General features: G+C 45.6%; 1 protein-coding gene across 3 annotated transcripts in view; it reads right to left on the bottom strand.

Annotated features, from left to right (window-relative positions):
- Nucleotides 1–3,800: 3,800 nt before the first annotated feature.
- Nucleotides 3,801–16,813, bottom strand: part of Kiaa0040 (KIAA0040 ortholog) — a 32,832-nt gene continuing 19,819 nt past the window's right edge. For 2 of the 3 annotated variants that reach the window (XM_052737338.1, XM_052737340.1), the window contains one exon: nucleotides 3,801–5,468. In XM_052737338.1, coding sequence (XP_052593298.1) covers nucleotides 5,039–5,338 — 300 coding nt within the window. In that variant the 5' untranslated portion in view covers nucleotides 5,339–5,468 and the 3' untranslated portion in view covers nucleotides 3,801–5,038. Of the gene's footprint in view, nucleotides 5,469–11,885; nucleotides 11,958–16,813 lie in introns of all 3 variants that reach the window. The other variant, XM_052737339.1, reaches the window with a different exon arrangement.

Genomic DNA, 16,813 nt, shown 5'->3' with positions numbered 1-16,813 from the left:
TGAGCCTGGGTATGCAGGCTTCTTTTCTTGGAGTCTCATTTTCCTTATTTATGAAGCAGGAATCAAATGGGACCATGAATGCCCCTTATGTACTACAAGGCCCTTTGGAGTGGTAGGTGGGGCGTTTGGATCTTGAGGCTTTGTATTGTCATCCCAAACTTTTGACTCTTCTTTTTCCTCAATAGGCGTCTAGGACTAGCCAGTTCCGAGGCTGGTTTTCAATGAATGGTCAATGGGATGATGAATGGAAGAAAGAGAAAGGGGAGTGAAAGCCAAGGGCATAATTTGATTCTCTCCTACTGAGGTTTGATTTCTAGAACACAACCCATGTTTTTCCTTCTAGTCACATTAACAACGCTTAACTTGAGCACTTTCCATAAGCCAGGCCCTGTGCTAAATGTTTTATGTGCATTTTTCTGTTTAACTTTTGAAGATGAGTCTTAAGATGAGGTTACAGCACTCAGTATGAACTTGTGTGGGCATCAGGATCTGGACCATCCTAGTCTTGAGTCCTAGCCCACGATGCCCAGGGACTCTCATCCTTTCTCCCAGTCATGGCCTCCCTCCTCAGTTCACCCCAGTACAACTAACTCTTTGTTAGCCTGACCTGATGCCAGCCTTGATATGTGCGTCCCTCTGGGACAGCAAGGAGCACACTGTATTGTAGTGGTCTGTTCCTTTAGGCAGGTTGTGACCCCTCAGGACAGATTCTCATAACTGGGGATTGGTGGACATGGTAAAAGCTAAAATACTTTCATGTGTATGCCCTGCCATTACTGAATAAAGTGTGATACTTGTCCCCATGGAAATCTGAAAACATCTCAATAAGTTGAACCTATGGCCGAGACAGTAAGTTGTTCAAAGGGATTTTTTGTTGTTGTTGTGACTTTGAATTCTAGAATAATCCTAAGGCCAAAGGGCAAGCAGTCAGCGGAGTACTCCAGTGAGCTGAGAATGCTAATGGATGATTGCATTGTGTAACTCCATCTTCTCACCCGGAGTATGGGTGGGCCCGGGCAGGTGGAGCTGAGGGGTCTGGGAGGTAAGCTGTGGTCCCCTGGGCAGCCCCTCCTCTGCACTGGAAAGTTTTGCAATGTCCTGGAGGAATGAATAGCGGCTGACTTAAGACTCTGCTACCTGGTTGTCATGGGGGTGTGGAGACAGGGGAAGGAGCTCACGAATCACCCGACACTGTGAAGGAGCCTGCCTTGGGCAAGACAGCAAACACGCAGCTGTGCTGTGGGTCTTCCTTCTTAAGCTGGCATTAAGACAGCACAGCTGTTCACAAACATTTGCCTACTCTTCCCACAAGATGCTAGATGCCGTTGAGGGTGGTATTCCTACCCATGAGGTGGCTATTGAGCACTTGAAATATGGCTAGCATAATAGAGCTCTGGACTTAAATTTGATTTAATTTTAGTGGCTGGTAGCAGTAGAACGGGCAGTGTTGATAGAGAACATTTCCAATATCTTGCTCTGTTGGCCAGCACTCTAGGTGGCTCCTATTTTAATGACAAGCTAAGCATGGTTGAGAGAGGAATCAGGAGCATCTAGATCACTTCATTTCTTAACTAGTGCAAAGTTGTGGTAGGGGTCCTTGATCCTTAGTTTCCCACCACCAGATTAACCCAGAGATCCTAATTTTTTTTTTTTTACATCTTTAATATTTCTTCCTTTTCCTATAAGAAGACACTGGTCAACTTCACTGGAGAAATGTTTTCTAAGTGTCTCCAGGGAACATCAGTATGTTTTTCTGCAGCCATTATGGCCCAGTTCAGTCTCCAAGGTTGCCTGCTTTGCACAGCAGGGAGAGATGCTGCATTCCTGGTCCTTGGACCTGAGATCCTAGGAGAGCATTGACCAATCAGGGAGAATCTCTCCATCCATCATTTCTGAGTGAGAATAATATCTCAGGGATACGACAGCAGGAACTCACTCCAACATGCAAGGAGGGTTTCCGTTTCAAAATATTTACTTCAATAAACTTTACATGTTTGAATTTTATAGAAAAAGTCACTGACAAATATTGTACAACTTTGATCATTTATATGTTCTTCTCAAAAAGTGACTGCCCTTTCTTTACATTTTCCTGTTCTTTTTCCTCCTCCCAGGAACTCAAGAGAATCCATTGAACAAAAGAATCCATTGAACCTCTCTGACTGTGGCTGAGTGTGGTCAAGGTAAACCAGAAGTCCAGGATGGAGGGACCCCCTCTCCCCAAGCCTGTACCAGTTTAGAAGACCTCTTCTTTATGAAAAATTTTAGGAGATTTGTTTTATGTGTATGAGTGTTTTGCCTGCATGTATACGTGTGCACCACGTGTGTGCCTGGCACCTGGATCTTCTACAAGAGCAGTGGGTGCTCTTGACTACTGAGCCATCCCTCCAGGCCCCCCGAAGCCTTTTATGTTCTCCGTTAATTTACCCTGAGCACCCTGCCCCCACCCCTCGGCTGTATCTCTGGGATAGACTGTGAGGGGTCGGAAGTGGAGCGTCATGAAGGATTGAACTGGCATGATGCAGGGAGAGGAAGCAGTAAGAGAAGAACAGAAAAGACTGAAGCAGGGATACAGGACACCAAGGTCTGCTTTGGGCTGCTGCTCCCCAGCATCCATGTGAGGGCCTATCACACCATGGGCCCTGCCCCATCCTAGTGTTCTAGAAAGACTGTCGGAGAGGTTATGACAGGAAGGGGTCAGGAAGCAGTGATCCAATCGGGCTTGGGACCCCTGGATTCCAGGGAATGGAAGCAACTGAGAATTGACTTTCTGGGTGTTTCGTGACAGGAACTGGCTCAAGTCCATTCGATTAGAACACTGTAGATACACTGTGCCTGGAGACAGAGGCCTTGTTATGGCGTCAGTGACAATTGACTGCTGTCTTAATTCAAACTGGCAGCCAGTTGTCACGGAAACCATGTTATTTGTGTGGTCTCTGATCCTGGTGATCCATTCTTGTGGACTGTTATCCGACATCCCGTCTCTGCTGTCTGGCTCCACCTCTACCCCAAGTCTTTTGTCTTAGGGGGACTAAGAGCTAGAGGTGGGAAGGGCATCTGGTGGGTAGCAATTGGCTGGGAAGGGCGTGTGGCATGGGGAGAAGCCTGGCCATCCTGTGACATGTGAAGGCCAGTCAGGGGCACCACAGCAAGCTCCCCATGTGACAAAGGGGCAAAGAATCAGGGAGTGCTGCTCTGGTCAGAGGCCTGTGGATGGAAGGCCTGTTTGCCTAGTGACACCGGGGTTTTGTAGGATGGCAGAGTGAATATGACTGCTCTGTCTGTTAGAAGACCCAGGTGTAAGAGCCACCACTAGACTGCCACCCTCTGATGGCGTGGAGTAGAATCTTGAGCACCAGGTAGCCCACGTGAGCAAGCAGACCTCAGCTTCCATCCAGTCTCATCACATTCAGGGATTGTTCTTGCTACTGTAATGTCATAATTTGGCTATGCCATTAATTAGACGGTGATTTGCCACTTTCTATAATGGTCTCCATGGGGGAAATATTTAAAGAGCTCCCCAGTAGATGTACAAATGAGCTGTTAGGGTACAATCCACTTCCAAGTTGGGAATTCTCTGCCTTCATAACATGATGAGAGTATAATCAAAACACCAAGCAGTTCATTCTCTTAGCTGTAGCCTGGAGAGGAACGGCTCTCCCTGACTCAGAACAGCTCTTATGGGCATGTCCTCAGGTACCACAGGGCACATATGGCAACAACCCTGGTCTGCATACCTAGTCTCATCTTTTATAGCAGTCACTGGGGGTATCTTAAAAGAACAGGTCACTTGGGGGGAACCATGAGGTATTACAAGTTTATTCCTAACATCATTGTACATCTATCCACAGTTATGAGTACCTACTGTGTACAAGATACTTGCCTGAGCATCAACATAAATAACAACAAACACCTTTACAGTTTAATCGTTCATTTAAACCATGGCTTCTATATCCCTCCTCCAACATACCATGCACTGCTACAAGCGCAGGGGATTGCTTCCTGGGTTTGTGCTGCCTTTGAGACTGGACGTGTGATGACCTCACATCTTTCCTTTCAGAAAAACCTTCCTCCACACAGAACATAGCTAGCTTATGTGGGGCATCTCCTTACCTTTTCTGTCTGTGTTCACTTTGCGTGGGCATGTAACTGCAGCCCATGGAAGAGATCACACAAGTTTCCATAGCTTTCTAGTAGTTACTGCCAAGAGCCGTTCATTGCTGCTTAGAAGAGGGCACCTTGCTGAGTAGTTATGGGATAATGTCCCCAAGAGGTCTTGGACCACATTAAACACCTGCCAGTGGTAATGAGGACCTTGTCGTGAGTTGCAAGCAAAGAGCTTTGAATGGATTTGGAACCATACTTTAAACTTTAAGGTACAGGTAGAAGTTCAGAAGCATATAGGAACTACTATCTATGTCTGTATCAATATACAGTGGGGTGGGGGGCTGTACCAGGTTCCTGGAATGTCTAAATGTATTCCCGGTAAAATACTATGTAGGTATAGGAAGAGGAAAGCACCCATCTCCAACCTGAATGGCATATAGACAGTGCATAGAGCCTTGCATGGCTATTTAATTGTGCATATGTGCCTAAATCTGGACATATCTTCCCATAAGACATTTCTGCAAGTATGTACATTTGTGCAAAGTACATATTTAATGGCCACATGATAAACAGAATATACTGTTCCATGTACCTGTTGTCCAAATATACATACATACAATGGCCATGTGCATCTACTTGGACTCCATCTAAAGTGCATGTATACATGTTTTCTGTGCTTTTGTGATGGAGTATACCAGAGACAGTGTAATACATGCTTGGGACTACAACACAGAGCACTGTTATTGGACACGTAGCTGCCAAGACAGTGTAAGAATTGTCCACACGCTCCCATCCAATGGGATGCTCAGTCTGACATTTGTTCCTTGGTTGAAGTAATCTGTAGGCATGAGTGCATCACTGTTAAGGCTCCTCCCGAGTCTCTGTGGTTGGAAGGAGGCTGGGCTCAGAGGGGAGGACACTGAGCTTCCCATCCCTAGATAGGCAGTGATGGCCGCTTCTCCATCTGGAGGAGCTTGGGCTGAGCAGAGATCCAGAGGTCTTCGTCCTTCTTCTTTTTCTTCTTCTTTTTCTTCTTCTTGTTTGGGTCTGGCTGTTGGCCGCTCTTGGGTGGCCGGCTGCAGCAGCAATGGCAGCAGACAAAGAGGAGTGTAAGAACCACCACTAAGGGCAGCCCCAGGAGGACAGCCAGGCAGACGGTGTTGAAGACGCCCCTTTCATGTCTGGTCCGGATGGTTTCCCAGATAGAGTTGAAGAAGGAACTGTTTGTCTCCATGGTGCTGGGCTAGTGTGGGGCCAGAGGATCCCAACTACCTAACAAGCCCCGGACTCCACAGAATGCAGTGCTGGCCACTTGTAATTGATTCCTCTTTTGGCTTCGGGTTTGGGCATGTCACCAGGAGCACCTGGAGAGAATAAAACAGACAATTCAAGGGAAGTGCAGAGGAATGGTCCACCATTTTCACAGTGTCAGTGGTTTTAATGCTTAGAAAGGAGAAGGAATCAACAGTTTGCAGAGTTTATTGAAATTGTATTAAGACTCGATAAACAAAGTGCATGTAATGAGTCAATAACCATTAACCCGCTCTCATAATGTACACACATGCTTTTGGGCTTAGGATAAAAGAATTAATATTACATCAGACCTTGTACACACTAGGTGCTCAGTTGTTGTTGGATAAATTAATCAGTGTGTATACTATGTGTTTTCTGGTTAATTCTAGCCCTATGCCCTCTAAAGTGACAAGCCTCAATCTTTTCTCAACTGTCGTTCACCTGGCAGGTGATGAAGGTATATTTCCCATATGATAGCTTTGTGTGTAACTCCCTAGGAACACAGCTTATCATTTTAGATGCTCCCTAAAGCTTAAACACACGGTGAGATTTCCTCTACCTGGCTAAGAGGTCATCGGTCCTCATCTTGCCACATCCCTGCCACCCTGGGTGCTTGCTCTATTCTCCACTCCCTATCTCCCCTTCTCCTTACACCATACTCCTGTATCTGGTCCTCTCTGCTTTCTACTCCCTGTCTCCCCTTCTCCTTACACCTCACTCCTGTATCTGGTCCTCTCTGCTTTCTACTCCCTGTCTCCCCTTCTCTTTACACCACACTCCTGTATCTGGTCCTCTCTGCTTTCTCCCTGTCTCCCCTTCTCTTTACACCACACTCCTGTATCTGGTCCTCTCTGCTTTCTATCCTCTCCTTCTTTCTCACCCCACTTGCTACTTGCAAGCAAAACTTCTCAATTTCCTCCCTACCTGTTCCTTTTTTTCCTCACAGAGAGAAGCCTAACAGCCCCCTGGAACTGATGCTTGGGAACAGGCAATGGGGCCCCTGTTCCAAACTTAAGCGACAGGGACCATCCTCCTATTCTTGGACAAGTAGATTCCCTCTCTTCACGCCTCTACATCGCCACACATATCTTAGGGAGCAGCTCTCAGGTGTAGACTCTCAGAGGGTCCCGTGGATTCTGGAATCCACAGGTTCCTGTGTTCAGAGGTGACTTTGGGAACGGACATGATTCAGAGAAATTGAGGAGACCCTTTGCTGTATAACACATTACCCTGGACTCGAATATCAACAATAACTGACTTTCAGGCTGGAAACTTCTGGCTAGTTCTTTCACTTAAGGACGACAGATGTGAGTGAGGTCTGAAGTGGTGAAGAAGATGTTCGAGGCTACATGGATTTGTAGGGAACGTCCAGAGTTTTGGATAATGAATCCAGCATCCTCCCAAGGATGCTGACAAGCAGATGTGAATTTTACAGCATTTTACCTGTCACTTTGCTGACCAACAGGGTTTCTACATGTCAGCCACTATAGGCTTAAACTTATAATCATCCAGCCATAGACTCCTGAGTGGTTGGGGCATGTTGTCTTTTAAGTGAGTAGTAGGATAGTGCTGTAACTGTGGACAGGTGTACCAGGAGGCCTGTGTGTATCCTGAGCTCCAAATTCCAGGTTAGTTCAGGTTTAGTTCTGCTGCCTGGAGGCTAAAGATGTGCTCCACACACAGTGGTAGGTTACAAGGTGCCCTGGAGGTTGTCTAGAGGAGGTTTAATTCCTTGGATAACATGCTTTATAATTGTCCCATATACTCAGGGGCCATATGCCCATCTCAGCTTCACCTGGCCTGGTCTGCTGACCTTTGGCCTCAACCCAAGTGGTATTATTTGCACAGTTCTTGCAGTGGCACAGCTTGGCACCTATTACTGTACCCGGTGGCCCACAGGAACCGAAGTAATGCTATAAAAGTACAGCAATGATTTTAGCCTATGTTTTCAAAGCACTTATTATGTGCCAGGCATTGCTCTAGGCACATTCTTCCCATTAATTCACTTCACACTCAATGACTCATTATTACCTTATGCAGCAGATGTGATCATTCTCCATCCTTCAGCTAGAGATGGAGGCACAAGTCACAAGATACATGAGTGGCAGAGCTGGACTTATTCTGGGAAGTTTGGCTCCAGATCGCCAAAGAGTGAACTATTCACAGGCATTGCTCTGGGCCTCCTAGTCCTTTGTATGGAATTAACCCATTTTTGGCAAGCAGCCCAGGATTTGTGGAATCTTAGACTCCTTGGCTATTCCTCAGACTGACTTAAGCATTTATCCCATTCTACTGTTTGCAAAGAGATTGATTTCTCTGTGTGAGACACTTCCCCAAAGCACTAAGAGACCCAGAACAAAACCCAACTCCTTCCTAAGTGCAGGTTTACAGAAAGTGTAAGCCCAAACTAAAATTCAATATGCAACCAAGTAAAAAGTACTCTAGAAAGCCATGTCCTCTCACTGGAGGCATTGCCTAAGCTACTGGGAGGACTGGAGACACCCTATGATGTGGATCTGCCAATACACCATTTCATTCCAAGATTCCAGGCTCCCTGGAGAGAAAAGCAACCACAGATGCAGCCGTAACTCCATAGGTGCCCCCCACAGCCACATACACACACACACACACACACACACACACACACACACACACACACACACACACGCCATAACTCCACAGGCCCACTCCCCCAGCCACATACACATAAGCCATAACTCCATAGATACCTCCTAGCCACACAGACAAGCCATAACTCCACAGAACCCCAATACCCCCAGCCATACACATACATAAGCCATAACTCTACAGGACTGCCCACCAGCAACACACACAAAAGCCATAACTCCATAGGACCCCCCAACCACACACATACACACACGCCCTAACTCCACAGTCCTCCCCCTCCTGACACACACACACACACACACACACACACACACACACACACACGCCACAACTCCACAGCACCCCCAGTACCCCCCCACAAACCCCTCACACACATAACCCATAATGCCACAGCCCCCCTCTGCCCTCCCCACAGAAGCCATAACTCCACACACACCCCCACTCCTGCCATACACGCACATAAGGATTTCTCCTCCTCTTAATTTCCATTATATTTTCCCCATGTCCCTTTGCTTTGCCTCAGTCTTGTATACCCAGTATTTTTTGGTTCACCTAGAGCAGTGGTTCTCAACCTTCCTAATGCTGAGACCCTCTAATACAGTTCCTCATGTTGTGGCAACCCCCTCAACCATAAAATTATTTTGTTGATACATCATAACTATAATTTGCTATGGTTATAAATCGTAATCTAACATCTGATATCAGATATGGGACTCCCAAGGGGTCTCAAGCCACAGGTTGAGAACCACTGACTTAGAGCAAGTGTTCTGTTCTGTTGTGGGAGGATTCAGCTGGTCTCCTCTCACTTGATCCCACACATAGCCATCCTGAGACCAAGGGCTCCTTGCATAGAATCTGTGATTCACATTCAGTGACACCAAGACCACACTTCCTCATAACCTGTTCTGCATCGGGTGGTGCTGGACTCTGCAAGAAGCAGGGGATCAGCAAGAAGAAAGGTCCTGAGCCATGGAGAATAGTAGGGCAGTCTCCAGCCACGGACAGATTCTCTCAAAGATAAATAAGATTTTAATCGAGAACTTTGGGCACAAAGGATATTTAAACATCTCAGGCAGAGAGCAACGTCTAGAACATGAACGGAAGAACAAACTGCTGTCCAATGAGTCTGAAGCTCAGCGTAGGAGAGGAGGAGACCAGAAGAGGAGGGAGGAGGGTGAGCAGTGGCTGGGGCAGAGAACTGGTCTCATGTGGAACTTTGTAGCAGTCACTGAGATCCGAGCTGACCTTTAGGAAAAGATCACAGATATGAAAAGCTCTGTAAAATATTGTAAGAGAGCCCTTTATCCATTTCACAAACATTTATTGGACATTTGATTTGTGCCAGAGTCTGTGCTGGGCATAGTAGATTCAGCAATGAATGACAAAGTTATGGTTTCTGACACCAGCTTTTAGAGCCCAGGGCAATTATTATTATTGAAGGATTGTGACATGAAAGACGAATATAATAAGCAAATTCCAACTTAGATTGCTTAGTTGGCTGAAATAGAAGCATGCATTTGAATTATGTGTTTATCTCCATGTCCCAGACTCTCCTATTCCCCCACCTTTGTCTTCAACATGTCCATCCCGTGGCACCTAAAATAGCCTTTGAATAAACAGATTTCTTTTCAACTAAAGCTAAGTCAATAATTCACTTCTGCATTCTTAAAGGTACTTGTGAGAGTCAGCTCTCCACACAGGCAGAGAGAGAGAGTACTCATTAACATTTGGGAACCTAGTCTGGGGAAAATTGGATTAAAAGGTATTCTTTATATTTTTTAATCTAAGAATTCTTGTCTAGGCTCCCCAGGTTACTTGCTGAGCACTGCTAATCTATAACATTTCATTAGTATTTATGAGCTTTGTGCTATTAGCATTTTCAGGAAACAATTAAATATCTCCTCAGTGGGATGAATGAAAAGTTAGGGCTTCCATGGGACAGTATGCAAAAGAAGTCACACATTGAGCCGAATGTACTCTGGAAGAGCCTATCTTTTTGTTACTTTCAAGTATCACTGACATAAAAATGTCATTCATCCATTCTTGTAACGTGAACAATGGATGCCAATCAATCTTCATGTGTGTGCTTGTGGGGGTGGGCTTGAAAGAGGGAGAGAATGGGGGAAGTTTCCTTCAGCTCCCTAGAAACAAAATATTATTAATCTCTACACTCCTCTGTAGTGTCTAGCCAGGGAAAGAGTCATTCATTCATCGTTGTTTCCCCACAAGCTTCTTTCTGCCTGAGTATGAGGTGACGGAGGGGAGATTGGTACTAGAGTCAGAAGATCTGGGTTTGAGCCTCAGATTAACCCGTATGACCATGGCAAGTTAGTGAACCTCAACTACAAAATGAAGCTAATAAGCATCTCTCTAATGCTGTGAGGATCCACACAGCCCAGACTATTTCATGCGTTTTGTGAACTGTAAAATATACAGACATGATCCATAAAACTGCAGGTTATCTCTAATGACAACAGGGTAATTCCAGCTTTGAGCTCTGGCTTCCCATTACCTCCAAGCCCGGTCCTCATTGTTAAAGAGGTACTACCCCCAAAGTTGGTTCTCACGGAGGAAGCTTTGAGTTCAGTTCCAGCTCAGGGACCTCTGGACCCCATGTCTGAAGTCCTCAGCAATAGGGACTTACCTTCCACCTCTGGGAAGTAGCAAGGGCAACAGCAATGGGCTGTTTGTGTTGTAAATCTCTTGGACAGCCTTGGCCGACAACTCAAAGAGGGCTTCTAATACCTGGTATTGGGGTTTTTGTTAGGTGGTCTTGGGCTCTTGGAGGGAACATTGTCAACCCAGATGGGAACATTTCATTAAACTATATGTGCATATTTATATACAGCCATGTGTATTACAGGTTTTTTTGTTTTGTTTTGTTTTTTGGTAGATTGTTACTAGTATGATTCCTTATGACTTTTTCAGACATTGTTACTGTTACATTACCCTCCTTCTATATTTATCTCCCTCCTCTTTCCTAATTAGTGCTCCCTCCATTTTTCTCATTTTTCACCATCAGATTATTTGTACCTTAATAACCCCCTCTTTATTGCTACCACACTCCCACCCCGGAAAAGGTCCCTTTTAACTTTCCTGGTTTCTGCAGTTACTCTGGGCTATGTACCCACATCTGAAGATTTGGAGCTAGGGGCCTCAGATGAGAGAGAACACGTGGCGTTTGTCTGTGTCTGGGTTGCCCCACTCAATATGATCTTTTCTAGTTCCATCCATTTCCTGTAAAGTTCATGATTTAGTTTTTCTTAACAGCTGAGTAGTTTTCCCTATGCACAACAGCACCAGAAGAAGCTTCCAAAGGAGGGAGGCATCCCAACCAACTGCCTTACCCAGCTATGCCGCCTATGAACCGCACGACGATCGGGTGTAGTAGTGGCACACATAGCTTGGTGGTAACCAATAGTTTCCTAAATTGGACTTAAGACACCCTCAACAAGAGGGAAACCATGCCTGGTACTGGGAACCTAGCTAACTACCCAAGGCTAGCGAAGTCGTGTCTCTTGGAGAACCCACAACTGCTACTTTACTAAAACCAGCATAATCCCTAACAGAAGAGTTAACGACCTCATAGCCTCAGGTGGGATGATAAACACTGGACAGGAAAGTTGACATGAATGGGCTGTCAGGATCTGGAAGGCCCCTGATAAGGGAGTCCAAAGGATGGTGTGTCCTCTTAAACAAAGGAATTTTTCTTTCTCCAGAAAACATCCGCTCCTGATAAGATGAACATACCAGTGTCTTTCGGTGATTGTCAGTTTGAGACTGACAATTTAGGGGAACTGACTAAAGCCTGGTGGCAAGGCTTAGGCCAGCAAATGCCAGTCATTCTCCTTCAGCCTCACCTATGAGCTCCACAGTCCTTTGAACGCCAGCAAGTTTCCCTCAGATGACCATTCTTCCCCACCTCTGGATGCCTAGAATTAAAGCCATAGACCTGCAGGCTGGCCACAAGCAGGCAGCCCTTCATGAAGCCCCTTTCACTTGGCAGGGTTAGGGCCTTCTTTTTGTAATTTTTGAAATTATAGTTACATCATTGCCTCCTTCCCTTTCTTCCCTCCAAACCCTCCCATGTCCTCCTCCCTGCTCTCTTTCAAATTCATGGTCTCATTTTTCATTGATTTTTACATAATACACAAATATATAATACATAAATACAACTTGCTCAGTCTGTAGATCTTAACGGTGGATCTTAACCTTTCTAATGCTGCGACACTTTAATACAGTTCCTCAGGTTGGTGACCCCCAACCATAAAATTATTTTCGTTGCTAGTTCATAATTGTGATTTTGCTACTGTTATAATTCATAGTGTAAATATCTGTGTTTTCCAATGGTCTTAGGTGACCCCTATGAAAAGGTTGTTTGACCCAAAGGGTCACGACCTACAGGTTGAGAACCCTGCTGAATGTTATCTGTATGTACGTTTTCAGGGCTGACCATTTGGTATTGGATAACCAATTGGTGTGCTCTTTTTTGGGGGGAAGACTCTTTCTCCTGCTCTTAGAATTTCTTAGTTGTTTGTAGCTCTTTATGTAGGGTTGAGGCCTCATGGGCTTTCTCCACCCACTTTAGTGTGTCTATTATTGTTTTCTTTATTCAGCTCATTTTTAGGCAGTCATGTTGGTGAGACTTTATGTGTGCAGCTTCTGACATTCGTAAAGACACAGTCTCACAACAAACTCCCCAATCCTCTGGCTCTTACAGCCTTCCTGCCCCCTCTTCCAAATGATCTCTGAGCGTTAGGTGTGGGAGTTGTAGATGTGTCCATTGGAACTCTGCATTCTGATTGGTTGTGGTTTTCAGTAATGTTCTCCTCCTATTGCAAAGAGCAGGATTTTGTTTGTCTGGTTGATTGTTCGTTTTGTGGGAGTGAGTATACAGGTGTGACTCATTCCTCAGGGAGGGAGAACTGAATCTTAGAGGCAAAAGTCGCTGCAGAGTTGTGTCCAAAAGGCTGTGCTTAGGCTGGTGCATGCTGTGAGAGCCTTGGGTTTTAGGCAGAGCAGAATTAGAATGATTGTCTACTCCATAAAAAAGCTGATGTGCAGGTGTGAGAAAACAGACTGGAGAGACAGAGGTGGGGAGGCCATTCCAGTTGTTTGGAGACAGTGGCATCAGGACAGGGGATGGTAGTGGTGGGGACAGTGGGACACAAGGCCTAGCTCAGATGTTCTCTAGATGTGAGGTGGAGAACTTGTGGGACACAAGGAAGTGTTCCTGGGCTCTACTTTTCTTCTAGCTCTGGTCTCCTATGAGGAGTCTGAATGGGTGTGTGTGTGTGTGTGTGTGTGTGTGTGTGTGTGTGTAAATATGTAAATATACATTTTCTTTTATTCACAAAGAAGGAAGAAGAATCCCATTGAGCAGCTCCTGACCCCCACCATCTCTAATACCTTATCCAGCCTTGGCTATCCAAACCTCACCCCAGTTCTCAAACCACCCACCTGACAAAATCCCTGTGGTTATGATAGCACACAGTTCACAAAGCAAGCCTCTCTGGCTGTGAGGGCACAGAGTGGAGCCTTAGCCGGTGGTATTGACTTTGCTGACCTGAGTTGTGTTTTAGTGACAGCTTTTACCCTACTAACCTGAAACATATAGGTCCCCTCTAATGCAGGGAAGAACTGTGTGAAACAAAACCTGTTGGATCGCGGCAAATAATCTACATGCAGAACATTGTTTTTGTTACTGAAACCCAGCGCTAGACATTATAAAAATAAACATATTTCTCTAATGTAATGAACTGCTTCACATAACTAGTTCTAATAAAAGTTGGAGGCTTATTCTTGCCCTAAAGCATACATGTATGATATATGACTAGAAATTGATTGTTGAAAGAAAATAGATAGTATTTTCCTCCAGAATCAATGTTGCAATTATGGTTACAATTTGAACAAAAATACAAATAGATCATCAGTATTGAAATGATTACGATAACCTAGAGTTCTTAAAAATGATCAAAGGTTACTTTATTATAATGCGCTTCCTGGATGAGAACAGCCTTGAGATGGGCCACTGGGTGAGACTCCTTTAGATCGGTAGTAAGAAGTCTGGAGTCCATTGCTGGAGGCCAGCCATTAACAACTGGCACAGCCAGAACCAGAATCAGTATCTCCCTCTTCTCAGCTCACCTTGCCAGGCTTTCTCCAAAGAAATCCTTAGAAATGGGCACCTAGATGGTGTCTTGTAAAAATGCACCGACATGCTGCCTTTCTGGATGCGGGCCCGAAGACCTTGCAGGCCTTTTATATCCCCGGGGGCCATGGGAATGATGCTGGCCAAGGTCCCCTCCTTGTTCTGCTTACTCATATGGCCAGGGAAGGACAGCATGAGCCGGGGACAGCGGAGATGAGGATGTCTCTGAATGAGCATAGGGTAGAAGGGAATGGCTGCTATGGGAAGCCACTGAGTGCTCCCTCCCCGTCTCCTCCCCCCACCCCCACTGTTAGCCCATCCCAACCAATACAGCTGATGAACAGCTCACATTGACATTGCTTACAATATGTGTGCTGAGTTCTACACTGCTCCTTGAGAGCAACTTTGACCCAAGAATGGGTCACCTCAGTGACTGGCAGTTTTGAGACCAGATATCCTGGTCTGAATTCTGGCTCTTCCACTCACTAAGTGTGCCACATGGCAGGTCATCCTCTCTCTCTCTGGGGCTCAATTTTCTCACTGGTAAAACAGAGCTGAATGCAGTAGTAGGCTGTTGTCAGAAGCAACCGCTCCAGTTGGCAGAGTGTCTCCTAATCTAGCTAGGCAGTAAATACGATGATTTGACCTCAAGCAAAAAGACTCGCTGGCTAAAATAAACAGCCCTCAGCTCGCCAGCTAATGATGATTTTGTTTGCCTTTTATAATTTCAGCATGCTTCTGATGGAATAATTTTGATATGCAAGCCTCTAAAAGAGGCTCTCTCCCCTCTCTCTAGTTTTCCTGGAACATGGAGGCTCTTTCTAAACATCTCACTCACTGTTGTTTTGCTAACCATTGATTCCAGAACTGTGAATGGGCATCACTTCGAGGCAGAAATGCATCTCTTCTTCCTCTTCTCATGGACCTCACCTGACTGTGTGGAGTGGTACCCAAGTCTGGTTTGTCACCTCCATGGGACACTATCCTTTATCGCCTCTTCCTCTCCCTTTCCCCTTCTTCCGGAGTACTTAATGAGCTGCTTGTACATGATAATTTGCATCCTAGGCACTGCTGATAGCCTCATGAATGAGAGAGATGTGGCCAAGCAACTTATTCTCTACAGGGAGAAGACAGTAGACAAGTGAGCAGAGAAATAAATCCACATGTGTTCTCATTTCTATAAAGAAAATAATTACAGTGGTCCCTGCAGAGGTGACTTGGTGGGGAAGACAAAGATCCACTTATGCACAGAGACATGGACAAAGACCCCCGAAGGCAGGAGCAGAAAAGGTGGGGCTCTTCGGGGAGAAGGAACAGGGATGCCCGGGAATGAGGGTGGCAGCACATGTGATAAAGATGAGCATTTTCGGAGCAGGTCTTAGCAAGTGGGCTCAAGCCCTGTGGGTGGGAAAAGGAATGTTAGGGGAAGGGTCTTGAGATGTAGACGTGTGCTCTCTTTAAACCCAATTCTGCCGTATCCATCCAAGTGCTCAAACTGGTCTCTAGTTGTTTTTTTTTTTTTTCTTCCTTAAATCTCTCCAAACTCTAAATGTGACTTGTACCCACTGCTTAACCCTTGGTGATATGGAAATCACAACTACTTAGCATGGAGGACCAGTCTCCTGTGATCTGTTCCTCCTCCCATCCCAGCCTCATCTTCTACCCCACTGTCATCACCAAGTTTCCAAGACCATTCCCAGCCTTCCCCACTTGATGCTCCGAGGTGTTTCATCTGCCCCACGTCTTTCCACCTCCCTCTCTCCATCCACTCCTCAGGAGGATTCCTGGTCATTTGGGCCTCTCCTTGAGGTATGACTCCAGATCTCCTGACCCCCACAAAATGATTGCTTTTTCTTCTGAGTTTCCACAGAGGCAGTTACCTAGCAGAGACCTGATCTCAATGCATTATAAATGTGTTTTCTTTGAAAAATTACAAGAATTCAGGAAAACGCAAAGGGTTATGTAAGACTCAAACACTCTTGTGTTTGTTGACTTATTTTTCATACTCACTTTTTTAAGGTCCTCATTGAGGGATTCTCACTCCTCTGTATGGCTTGAAGATCTAGCTTTGTGCTTATCACATAACAGGTGATAATGAACATTTGACATGGAAAGGGATTCTGTTAACATTTAAACCCACGGGAAGAATGACCCCATCGTCTGGATTCTAACTCTAAAATGCCTTTCAAACGCATCCACTTCTCTGCACTTCCAAGACTAGATCATTGCCCCTGTTAATTGGATTCATGCAGTGGCCTCCTTACCAGTCTTTCTGGCTCTACTTTTCCCTTGCTCTGGTTTGTCCTCACCACATGAACGGGCCACAGTGCCTCCATCCCTAGCTTATGCTCCATTACGCCCCATCACATGAAGTGTGAAAGATAAATACTATACCACATCCCACAAATTACCCCTCCTGCCTCCATCGCCTGGTCCCTGTTTTCCATTACCTGGTCCCTGCCTTCATCATATGTGCCCTGTCAACATCATCTGGTCCCTGTCTCCATCGTCCAGCCCCGTTTCTGACTCTGACATTGTATAGCAGCCCTTTCTGCTTCACTCACTGTGTCCTATCCTGGGATTCTCTACCTGCTCAAAAAATGTATCTCTTTGCTTGGCACATGTAACCTCAGAACT

This window comes from Peromyscus californicus, unplaced genomic scaffold (assembly GCF_007827085.1).
Source record: "Peromyscus californicus insignis strain IS unplaced genomic scaffold, ASM782708v3 Scaffold_14__1_contigs__length_90479793_seg_2, whole genome shotgun sequence".
NCBI classification, from domain to species: domain Eukaryota; kingdom Metazoa; phylum Chordata; class Mammalia; order Rodentia; family Cricetidae; genus Peromyscus; species Peromyscus californicus.
This window is presented reverse-complemented; position numbering and strand designations above follow the sequence as displayed.